The sequence below is a fragment of the Bos grunniens genome, chromosome 22 (genome assembly GCF_055505025.1).
Source record: "Bos grunniens cultivar Pamir isolate PY7600 chromosome 22, Bosgru_T2T1.0, whole genome shotgun sequence".
Classification (NCBI taxonomy): Eukaryota; Metazoa; Chordata; class Mammalia; order Artiodactyla; family Bovidae; genus Bos; species Bos grunniens.
Genome location: NC_141186.1, coordinates 5,395,544 through 5,407,958, shown reverse-complemented (window position 1 = coordinate 5,407,958; position 12,415 = coordinate 5,395,544). Strand labels below are relative to the sequence as shown.

At 45.3% G+C, this 12,415-nt stretch overlaps 1 protein-coding gene across 1 annotated transcript in view; it reads right to left on the bottom strand.

Annotated features, from left to right (window-relative positions):
- Nucleotides 1-10,148, bottom strand: part of TGFBR2 (transforming growth factor beta receptor 2) — a 92,858-nt gene extending 82,710 nt beyond the window's left edge. The window contains exon 1 of the mRNA XM_086365629.1: nucleotides 9,380-10,148. Coding sequence (XP_086221755.1) covers nucleotides 9,380-9,473 — 94 coding nt within the window. The 5' untranslated portion in view covers nucleotides 9,474-10,148. The remainder of the gene's footprint in view (nucleotides 1-9,379) is intronic.
- Nucleotides 10,149-12,415: the final 2,267 nt, after the last annotated feature.

Sequence of the window (12,415 nt, the reverse complement as noted above, 5' to 3'; positions counted from 1 at the left end):
CCAAAATAACCGGGGCTTGCTTCTTTCTTTAACAGCATCCACTCCCAACAAACTCCGACTGGATGTCTGTGCTATTCGTCTATTCCAATCTGGGATGACTTTCAATAGTTTTCTATTTTGATTAGTTAATGATTATGTTTTCTAAGTCAACATGGATGATTTCCTTTACTAACACCCAGCTTTTTCAGGACAGAAAAAGCTGCAAATCTTATCCAGTTCAATTCTTGTCACTATACATAGAAGAAAAATGAGATCCAGGGAGCCCAAAGAAGGTAACCAGGCCCCGAGACACCTTGACGGCCAGTATGATGGGGTTGAATCTTTATCAGCGGTCTCCTAGGCAGAGACTTAATCTCAAAACCATGGGTCAAAGCAGGCTTAGATCATTCAAGATCAAGGTTCTGTGATAATTACATACTTACAACTTCTTTTTCTACTTGGCATGGGGCCTCTAAACTAGCAAAATGATGAAGATGTTAGGGAAAAAAAGTTTTGGTCTGGTAATGTAACAGTGCAGACTTCAGAGTATTTATATGGGATTGGGGGTGGGGAAAATTTTTAATTTATTTTCTAAGTCAACAAGCAAACCCTACCGTTAGGCACAGAGTCAGGTCTTCTGGAAGCTGAAGTTTATCAATTTTAAGGGCACTCCTTAGGAAAAAGAATATAAAACTAAGAACAGAAATTTAGGTATGAAAGTGAGTATTTAGAATTTAGAGTGGCATCTTACAAATTCCAAATTTTAAGAAGCTGCAGATACCACAGATATAAAATTTAAAAGAAAACAAATTAACTGCTTGATAACACCTCTCAGATACATGCTACTACAGTTTTTGGTTGCATTGTCTTTAATCATCTCTTCCAATGGTATTTTGCAATATCTCGTTAGAGAAAATTTAAAATAACTCGATACTTCCTCTAGAATTGATAACCACAATTTGTAATTTATTCTTCTTTTCCCCTTCTTTCTGGATGCACTGTGTGGCATGCGGGATCTTAGTTCCCCAACAGGATTGAACTTGCATCCCCTGCAGCAGAAGTATGGAGTCTTAACCACTGAACTACCGGGGAAGCCCCTAGAATTTTTTAATTTATTCTTGAATAACTTGTAAGTATATTTTGGCTTCATAATTAACTCATGTAATTAGTATCATATGAATGTTTTGAGATGCCTCTAAATTTGGGAAAGCCTCTATATCAAGTTTCTTCTACAGATGAGATGTAATTTTCAGGGCATTGCAAGATGTCTTAAATATTCTTTACCTAGATGACACTTGTTAACTGTATTGCCAGGGTCCCTCCTAGAGCAAGAAGGCAGGCCTGTACCAGGGAGAAGCCTTGAGGTTAAGTTCTATCCACATCATGGTAAAACCACCTTGGCACACCATATATATCCCGCACCTACTTATACATCCTTGAATTCATCCTTGAATTTCCCCAGTCCTTCCAAATAAAGTGTCTGTTTTGTTCAGAATACCTAAACTCCTTGATGGCCATGATTCAGCCAGGGCTATTTCATCTGATGTGTATATTTCATTTTCTCATTAAGGTCACAAGATAGGCCTAATGTCTGACTACCTGGTGTATGGATTAAACATTCTTTTATTTAAAGAAATTAAATGGGATAACATATAAAGAAGGCAAAAGCATTAGAAAAATGTTGGCTATCACCATTATTTCTCTGAACTCCAGCACCCAGGCTATAAAGGAGGAGTGGTGTGTATCAATTGAGGTGGCCTGTTCAGTACAGCATAACACTTAGGGTCTAAGTACCCAAATCAGACCATCTTGGGTTCAACCCCAGTCTAACCATTTGCTAACTGAGTGGCCTTAGTTAATTTCCCTGATCTCTAGAAGACTTACTACGAGCTTTATAAAGTTTACCTGCCTGGAGGTTAAATAATACACAGTAAGTGCTCAATGTGGTCCAATGAGTGTAACTAAAATCATAATGTTATCAGGAAACCTGCCCATAAAGTCTCTCACATGAAGCTTCCTCAAGACGAAACACCACTGCGGGGGCTTGAGCCACTGTAAGCTACCTTAGCAAAGTTCTGCAGAGTTCAGGACCACCAGCAGTCATCCACAAAGCAGCGGAGTGAACTTCCTGCCACAGCTAATGCATCCTCCACCACAATTTACACCTTTAACAGAACAAGTGGAAAATGTTGATAACACACACCTGACTCCCTATTTTCCTTCAAAGACACTCATGTTGATTCTGCGAAGCTACCAGTTCCCAAAAATGCACAGTTTTGTGATACCATACCTTGTATGGTATCCTAAGGGCTTTTTATTTCTTTATACTGTACTGATATTCCTGTTTCTTTAAAAAGGCTTGAGAAGACCACAGCTCTCTCAAATAAAATATTTACAATAGGAGAAGAAAACATCCAGATAAGCTGCTCCGTGCCTCATGTTCCCAAGTCCAAGAGGAAACGCCAGCAAGACACTGGGAAATCTTAAAGAAGCTGTGTAAGTGAAATCCTGGCTAGAACAAGTAAAATGAATAAAGCTTAAGTTTCCTGCACGAAAAGACAAGCCATGAAAAACTGAATTTCCTCAAGGAGATACAATACTATGATTACAGCCAAACTCTTAGCCTTTTCATTAAGGAGCAATCTCTTTACTCCAGGGAAAATATGATACAATCCACAACAACTAATTTTATACCTAACACCTCAGCAAAGGCATGTGGTTTGTACAGATCCACCCCCGGCATCGGAACACCCAGGGCAGCAGCGTACTAATGGTGGCCCACAGATCACAGGTCAGAATACTGAAAGTTACAGATCACACTAACCAACTGTTCAGCAAAACAGGTTTGATCCTTCTGCCTCAGCTGACAAATGCACCTTGATAATGTCTTAGAAAAGGCCAAGTTCAACTCTCAAACTTTTGACCTGCTCAGAATCCAGCCCAGGAAATGGGGAAACACCGTCCCAGACCTGGCCAACGATCTACCTTCCTCTTTCCACTGGCTGCTCCATCAGGCACCAAGAGAGACCTTGTGACATGTAAACTCCCCAGTTTTAAGTTCACACCCCCTACATCCCATATATACACAGCTGTGCCTTCGCCACCGCTCAGGCCCACAGACCAGTGGCTACAAAGGTCCACAGGAAGATGGGCCAAAGATCCACACGAGCTGTACAAGCTGGTCCACAGCCGTCCGAGCAGCATATTCTGGGTTGCCAGGCACCTGAAACTGATCTACAAAGGGGAGACTTTGAGGAGTTCCCTGGTAGTCCAGTGGTTAAGAATCCAACTTGCAATGCAGGGGACGCGGGTTCGATTCCTGATCAGGGAACTAGGATTCCACATGACATGCAGCAACAAAGCCCACACGCCACAGCTACTGAGCCCATGGGCCACAGTTAGGGAGGCTGCGCGCTGCAATGGAAACTCCCACGTGATGCAACAAAGATCCTGCGTGCATCAACTAAGACTCAAGGCAGCCAACTAAATACATGAATATTTTTAAAAAATAAAATGGGAGACTTTGGACTCACAGGGCCAGGGGTTTCCTCATCCCATGGACAGGGGCCTGACCAGAGAAGAATAAAAGCAGTGCCCTTTAAATCCCAGGGCAGAGGCTCCTGTTGCCTGTATACTAGGCCTATATTTTAACTAAGCAGAAAAACTTGGTGAGGGGCAAATATCTTATCAAAAAAGAGCACAAATAAATTTTAAAAAGAGCTGTATAAAATAAAGGGCAGGCAACCTTCCCCAGACACAATCTCACCAGCCCACACACTTGCCCCAAGATAAGTCCATTCTAATGATCTATAGCTTCAGCCCTGAGAACAGACCTAGGAACCCTGAAGAGGCTAAGCAGGAAATCCTAAGTTGACCACAGGCAAGGAGGCAGTTGAGCGCCAAGACTGAAAATGCTGATTACAGCAAGTAAAAGAGAGATCCTTTTGGGAGGCAAAGAATATTAGCCGCCTATAAGTTTCCCAATGAGTGAGACACCAAAAATCAAGTCATCCCCCTTTGTGATCCTGGATAAATCCTACTCTTTCCACCCATTCCAGCAGCTGTTGGAGGTCTGTACACAGATGCTGGTCCTACACGCCTGGAATCTAGGGTTGGCAGAGCACATCTTGAGAGACAGTCGGCCCAAGTCCAACTACTGTCAGTGGTCAAGGGACGGGTCACCGCAGGGTGTCCCACCACTCGGACACTATTATTAGGGACGGCCGAATTTCCCTGGGCAAAGAGACTCTCCCTATCCTGATTTTCTGTAGTATGATGACAATCAGATGACAATTAGGAAGGAGGCAGATCACAGGAGCAAAGTAAATCATGGTCTCTGAGGCACTGAATGAAACAGTTCAGTTCAGTTCAGTCGCTCAGTTGTGTTCGACTCTTTGGGACCCCAAGAACCGCAGCACGCCAGGCCTCCCTGTCCATCACCAACACCCGGAGTTCACTCAGACTCACGTCCATCAAGTCAGTGATGCCATCCAGCCATCTCATCCTCTGTCGTCCCCTTCTCCTCCTGCCCCCAATCCCTCCCAGCATCAGAGTCTTTTCCAATGAGTCAACTCTTCGCATGAGGTGGCCAAAGTACTGGAGTTTCAGCTTCAACATCAGTCCTTTCAATGAACACCCAGGACTGATCTCCTTTAGGATGGACTGGTTGGATCTCCTTGCAGCCCAAGGGACTCTCAAGAGTCTTCTCCAGCACCACAGTTCAAAAGCATCAATTCTTTGGCGCTCAGCCTTCTTCACAGTCCAACTCTCACATCCATACATGACCACAGGAAAAACCATAGCCTTGACTAGACGGACCTTTGTTGGCAAAGTAATGTCTCTGCTTTTGAATATGCTATCTAGGTTGGTCATAACTTTCCTTCCAAGGAGTAAGCGTCTTTTAATTTCATGGCTGCAATTACCATCTGCAGTGATTTTGGAGCCCCCAAAAATAAAGTCTGACACTGTTTCCACTGTTTCCCCATCTACTGAATGGATATTAGATGGTAAATTCCCCTTTCCTATGATATCCCTTGACTCACTCCGTAACTTCCATCTCCACACATGTTCACACAGATACACTGAGCAGAACACAAGGAAGGCGAGATTAGAAAATGCACACACACACACACACACACACACACACAGAGGCTAACTTCAAGTGGCCTTGTACAGACTCCACCTTCCCCATTTATAAAATAAAGATAATGAAACTTAGCTTCTCCATTTTTTCTGAGGATTAAATTAGATACTAATGTCAGGCCACTGGCTCAGAGAAGCTTCTCACATGTTACTTCTCCCTTCTCCTTACTTGTCCTTGAGATGAGCTAGTGTGCCTGCTTGGCTTCCCAAACCCCATAACATGCCAGGCAAGAAGGACCATCATCGTTATCCCACCTTGGTCAGAAGCCACAAGTGCATACAGAGCAAAATATTACAAGGGAAAGAAGGAGTGTGAAACATGGTGAGCGTTCCTGCTGCTAATGCCTATCTGTTAAATCACTTCTACTGAAAATCATGAGTTATTCTGGAATGCTACACCAAAGGCCCCAAAGGGCAGGAGCCAACAAGGTGACAGAGTTATGTTTTTCTGTGGAAATTGGCTAAATAATGCCATGCTGCAGCCAGGAAGGACATTTCCTCCACACCCTATTTTAAAGTGTTTTGGTGGTTTGCATCAGACCTAAATAAGAGCGACACTGCTCTTCTGCAGACAGCAGCTGCCCCAGGGCCACACTTCCCTTAGACAGACTCTGCTTCACTGCTTAAAAACCCAAACAGAAGACCCTGATGAAAAAAGAAACTTCAAAGCTAAATTTAGATTTCTGCACTTCATTTTTAATGAAAGTCTCCTTTCGACAATTTTCTAGAAAAAAAAAAAGGAGGGGGGGAATGGATTTGTATTTCTAGTATTCAGTGGAAACTATCTTTGGGAGAAAGTTGGAAAAAGTTTTGCAATGGCTTTGAATGCTCTACACAAATTCAATTGAACAGCTAAAGAGGCTGGTTTAGCTTTCCTCCATGTTTGTCAGAAGTTAAAAGCAGCTTTTCCAATAGATCATCAGAATAAAAGGACCAACGACACAGTATAAAACAGCAAAATTGCCTACTAAGATCAGAGCCAAACTATTCTCACTAAAAGTAAAGATTTGACCATTCAGACCAAGCACCCAATAAACAGTGACTGCCTGGGTGTGAACATGCCCGCCCGGCCTGCCCTGCCTCCCGGAGGATGACGTGGAGGCTCAGTGCAGCGTCTCCTGGGTGCTAAGTGATGCACCAGGTGTTGCTGGAGACCCTGGAAGTCAGAAAAACAAGTAAGACAAACCCACTGCCTTCGAGAGAGTCCCATAGAGAATTCTGCCTTACTGCTGTTACCAGAGAGGCCTGCCCCCTGGAAGGAAACTTTCGCTCCACCCAGGGCACTGAAAGCAGGTTTGCTTAAGATGACCCTTGAGGTAAGTCTTAAAAGATGACCGTAAATTATCCAAGGCAGCAGGAGTTCCAGACAGCAGCTTGAACAAAAGTGGGGTGACCCAACTGAGGGCCTGGAACAAGGCAGGCATACAAAAGCATGGATCAAAGAAAAACCTATGTTCAGAGGGACAGTGGAGGGAATGGAAGGAAACACTCAACACTCACCAAAGTGGGCTTCTGACAAAGGGGTCTAGGGTCCATAATGCTTCCTAGGACCCAGGGTTAGAATATGTATCCTTCTCTGGGTCTCAACACACTCCTGTATCTTAGACTCAACAGAGGCAAAGACCAGGCCTGTCTTATTTACTCAAGATGCTGTTTCCAGGTCTGAGCCACCTGCCTGGCACCAAATGACATTATAAATACTGTTAAGAAGGAAGAAAGGGTGATGGACATTTTCTGCAACAGCACCAATGAAGTGTCATTCTTAATTGGAAAAACAGGGTTTAAAATTTTTTTTTAAAGTTGTGTTGATAATGGAAATGGAGACCATGTAGCAGGGATGCTGGTTCTACAGACAGCAGTGTTTCAAGGTGGGGTGCTACCCTGAAAAAAAGACCAGGAATCCAAAACATGATGCGCATCTTATAAAAACCATAATTGCTTAAAAATAAGATGCCATTAATGCAAGTGACCTAGAGGTAAGAAACGTGCTTTCTGGGGACAAAAGCAAATAGATCAAATTCTAGGCCTAGTGGTTTCCAGAACCCTGACAAAATCAGCAGTGATTTGGGAAAAGAAATGTATCTGTACTGACATTTTCATCAACACTGAGTCCTCTACAAGGGTATCCTGTTAGGTATTTGAAAAGTAAAAGTTATATTTTTCAGATCTGAAGAGTTTTCAGACATTTAAAGTTCTCCTCCGAAGAGCAATTACTTAATTTGAGGCATTTAGGATAAGTGAGTCTACTAAGTCAAAAACAAAAACTCAGATACCTTTCAGTATATAGCTTAGTGAAGTCTGTCCGCGTACTGAAATCCTCGGCTCACCTGTCAATATCCTAAACATAAGATGGAATTTTTTTTTAAGTAACCCAAGAGAAGGCTATAAAAAATCTTATTTCTTCCCTTACTATGCATTAAGATACTTTGAAAAATGTCACGACAGGTTACTAATTATGTTAGGAAAATCCTAAAACTACTGACTTCCATGGAAAATTAAATACAAGTAGAATTAGGTTTCCTATCTTGATTATAGCTACCTTTGACCTTTAACTATCTTCAAAAATGTAACTTCAAATGAATACCTATTACAAGGGTTAAACCATTTTGTGGCTTTAATTCCATAAAAATATGAAATCTGTGGGTTTTGTAATGCTGTTTAAAAGCCCAAATAAAAAGCCAGTTGGCTTTTAAGCTAATTGTTTAAAAGTGTGTATATAGATGAACTGAGACTGACTCATGAACTACTGAGTCTGGAATTTGCAAATCATAAATCTGATCCTTGTAAACAAACCCGAACAGAATCAGGGCCCACTAATTTCCTTCTTTCATAAACTGAAACAAAAGTTTTAATGATTTCTAATGTAAACTGAGAACTAAGGGTGCCATTTAAAATATTAGCAAAATATAACTTGGTTTTTTAAGAGTCTGGGGTATAATCAGAGAGTCAAACATTCTGGTACTGCAATATAAGAATAAAACAGTGGACTGTTAGTAAACTGTAGAACTCAAATTTGTGTTAGGATCTTTTTGTTTACAATATTGCTTCTTCCTCATTCTATTAAAAACTCCCATCTCCATGCCACCTTCAACATAAAACATAAATCTTAAAAGTTGTCAATCCACTTCAAGTACTATGGAATGTCCTATGTAGAAACTCCTCCATATTTCTTCCAGACAAAACCAAAAGTGGTCTGCCTCTGGCCCTTGGTAAACAGAACGTGTCCTCAAGAGTGAAGAGGGCTGTCCGATCCTCTACATTTCATCCCTAATCCACGCAGGGCATCTCCAAGTTATCAAAAGGAAGGAGAGAGACATAAGATGATAAAGATGAAGGGAACTAAAATGATCCAGACCTAACCACGTCCTTTCACAGATGAGGAGACTGAGGCCCACGAAGGTCCAAAGACTCTGGGTCTGTTACCAGATCCCAGATGCATATACTCAGTTCTGTAGCTAAGAGTTGCAAAATTTCTAACTGTCGAGGTCTCAGGGATTGGATACTTTCCATAACAAATCCTTAAGAGCGCAATTTCTGCATTTTTCTCCTCGCAAAACCCTCTAGACATCAAGATCAGGTGGGCAGGGGGATTTAAGATTTTAACCCCTCTGTTTCCACCAAACCACTGCAGAGAGCCTTCAAGCCCGGAAGGAGGGGCTGTCCTGCTCTGGGCAACATCTCAGGCACCCAGCACCTAGCGGGCACTCAGTAAACACTCCGCCTTTCACCTGACAAGCCCCCGCTCTGGCCTCATCCATGCCTACCCCAAGTGGAACCAGACAACTTTCCTTTGGCAATCGCTCTCTTCCTCGAAACTTTGCTAGTTACTCCGGGCCAAGAGGCCGGTCCGGGGGCATGTGACCCTGGGAAGGAGCAGAGAATAGGGGACCCTGCCCTTTTGGGGAGCTGGGCCACCCCGGGCCCGGACCAGGTGTGCCCGCCGCTCACTCCGAGGCCCGCCGCGTCCTGCCTCCACCGATCACCAACTTCTCAAACTTCCCTTTCCGGGGGTGGGGGCGGCCCGGGACGCAGCGCCCTTCCTGCCCGCACAAAGGGGACCCGGCGCCCTGCGCGCCCCCCACCGAAGCCACTTTCCTGGCCTTTGGAAAGAAAAGCCCACCCGTCCCAGCACAAGGCACCGGGGTACGGGGACCCAGGCCACGTCCCGGCTTCGGCCCGCCTCCCAGGCCGACTGTCAAGCGCAGCCCGGAGGGGACCCGGGGACCCCGGCGCCAAGTCCAGGCGGGGAGCCACTCACCCGACTTGGGAACGTGCGGCGGGATCGTGCTGGCGATGCGCGTCCACAGGACGACGTGCAGCGGCCACAGGCCCCCGAGCAGCCCCCGGCCCATGGCAGCCCCCGCCGCTCCTCATAGACCGGCCCGAGCGCGTACGCCGCGCCTCCGCGCCCTCCGGACCCGCGCCGGGCGCCCAGCAGCGGTGCGGCCAGATGTGGCGCCGCGGGCCGCGGGGAGGGTGGCGGCGGGCGAGGCGCGGGGGGCCCCGGTGGCCGAGGGGAGCGGAGCTGGAGGCCGGCCCGGCCGGCGGGTGCGCGCGCGGAGTGTCGTCGGGCCCGGCGTGCGAGTGACTCACGACTTCGCCCGGGCGCCGCGGGGGAAACAGGAAACTCCTCGCCAACAGCTGGGCAGGACCTCTCGCCGCCCGGAGCCTGCTCCCCAGCTCGGCTCCCGGCCCTCGCCCTCTCTCGCAGCTGCCAATCACGGCCCCGGGACCGGCCCCTCCGGGGCTTTGGCAAACTTTCAGCGGCCCCTCGCTGCCCTCCACGTTCCCCGCTCCGAGGACTGCTGAGCAATAAGCGCACAAGTTCCAGAAAGTCACTGAACGCAGGGTGTATATGCACTCTCCAGAGCACCCCCAACCAGCATCCTCCCACTTCCCTACAACCCTCTTCGGGCTGCTTCTAAGTGCCTCAGAGCGGGGTTTTCAAACTTCAAGTGGCAAGAGTAGATGCTGAAATCGGAGTTGTTAGCACAGTTTTTTTTCCCCCCAATAAAGTAGTATTTCCTCATTAGACTTTTGTTTCAATTAATTGTGTTTGCCTACATCGTCACATTGTAAAATGTTTATCTTACTGCAGGTGGAAAACTTCAGTGTGCCCCTGAAAATCGTGTTAAAAGGCGGCTTCTGCTTCAGCATGTCTTAAGAGGCATTATTTCTGATGAGCTCTTGGGTGATGCCTCCCAGTTGGAATCGCCTCTTTCTTTCTGGGAGTGACTCAGTGAGCAATTAATACAAGCCATCACAGAGTGATCATTGTAATGGGAAATGTTACCTTCAGAATGTATCAGGTAGGGCAGAAAGTGTGAGAGTAAAAGTGGCCTGGGGTCAGCTAAGTGCCAGGGTTTGCCTTCCAGCACTGTGATAGGACAGGACCCTGACCGCCTCCCTGCAAAAGGGGACATGAGTGAGAGAGCAGAACGGGATGAACTTCCAACTTCCCCATCTCGGTTTGGTGGTCGTTTGCCCCCAAACAATCCTGGTGTATATTTGCTTCAAAGTTGAATTATTAGAAGGCCCCCCTTCTCTTCCCCATGTGTCCTGGTTAGATATGCTCACCCTACTTCTAGCCCTGAAAGATTTAGATTCAGTACAGCCCTCTGGTCAGGAGATCTTCCAGGAGGTTACACAATACAACTCTTTTATCTGAGAGAAAGCTTGTTTGCAGAGGCAGGTGGCCAGCCTTACTGGGAATAAAGGCAACTAGCTCTCCCTGGAAACCCAACCCTGCCATCTTCCCTGTCAACCTCAAGAGTTCTTTTGCGTGATCCTGGAATAAACTTAAGTCTTGTCACCACTGCTCCACCCAGCATGGAAGCTGCCTCTGCATGCATCTTTTAGGAAAAGTCCACTTCCTAGCTCTAGACTTTAGGATGCAGGAAGTGGGATGAAATCAGTAGGGCTGGGCATCTTCCTTCCCACCAACGGCCTGGCCAAAGCCACTTGAGTGATGGAGAAAAGTTGAGTTCAAAATCTGTTTCTCCTGTTTCCTCCACAGTCGCCACCCAGGCCACCACCATCCCTTGAGTTGGAGTTTCCCCATCCATGCATCCCCAGTCAGGGCCATTCTGGGCCTTTTCACTCTATTTCTCAAATTAGAGTGGAAGTCAATTTTCCAAAAGGCAAACCTGATTGTCCCAACCCTTCTATTAAAGTCATTTGAAGACCTCCCACAGCTCTTGAGCTAGAGGATAGGAGCCAAGCTCCTTTAAGGTGCCCTGGAGCCAATTCCTCTCTTGTGACCTTCCCGGGTTTCTCCTCTTCCACTGAGAGCATCTCTAAATTCCTAGAACTTGCTCGGAGTGTGTTCCTCCCCACTCCACCAGAGGGATGTGCACTCCCCTTCTTCTGCTTCCTCTGTTCTCCCTTCCACCCAGCCTGCTCCTGGTCTCCCTGGGTGAATCCTGACTTCCTTGATGAGCAAGCTTTCCCCACCCTCCATTTTATTATAGATTCACTCGGCACCATAGGCCTCTCCTTTTTAGCACTTACTACACCTGCAGTTTTATAATAATTTGTGTCATTTTTTTCCTTTTTATTCTCCCAATTCATGTCCAAATTTCTCGAGGACAGGAATTATATATCTTTTCCTCCACTCACTATTGTATACTTAGGACCTAGCACAGAATAGGTGTTTAAGAGACATTTGTTATGTGAATAAATGAATGAGGTAATCAAGATTCAGAAGAAAACTGTACTTAATCATCCTATTTAATCTCTCGGGACAAGGCATTCTATTACCTAACAAACTGAGATATAAACAAGCTAGATTTTAGCTGAGGATGATGTCATACTACTTCCTTTTCTTACAAATGGAGAAGTATGTGGTTTTGTTTTTTCTTTTTTTCTAAACTCACCCAAGTTCCTCTGGCCAGTATACATACACTCACTTCCTTACTCCCAGAAACACAGTGAGGCAAATAAATGCCCAATCAATTCCAAAGGCCTTCTTTTCTATATTTATTGCATGCAATGAACAGATATTCTACATTGAGGCCAGGTTTAAGGTATTTGAATCCAGGATGGAATATTTAACTGGTGATCTCTGTCATTGTATATGATTAATGCTGGTTTTAATTTTGTTTGCCTTTAACATTTCTGATGTCATCCTCAATCCCCTGTGAAATTGAGAGTCTGAATTCAGCATTGCCAAGTGCAGACTCATCTTTCAGAAACCACTGAGGTGAAATCAGAGTCATGTAAACTCACGTATACTGCAATTTGACAATCTTACATATCTGTCAATATGACCTTTCTTTGGGGATTCTCACTGTAA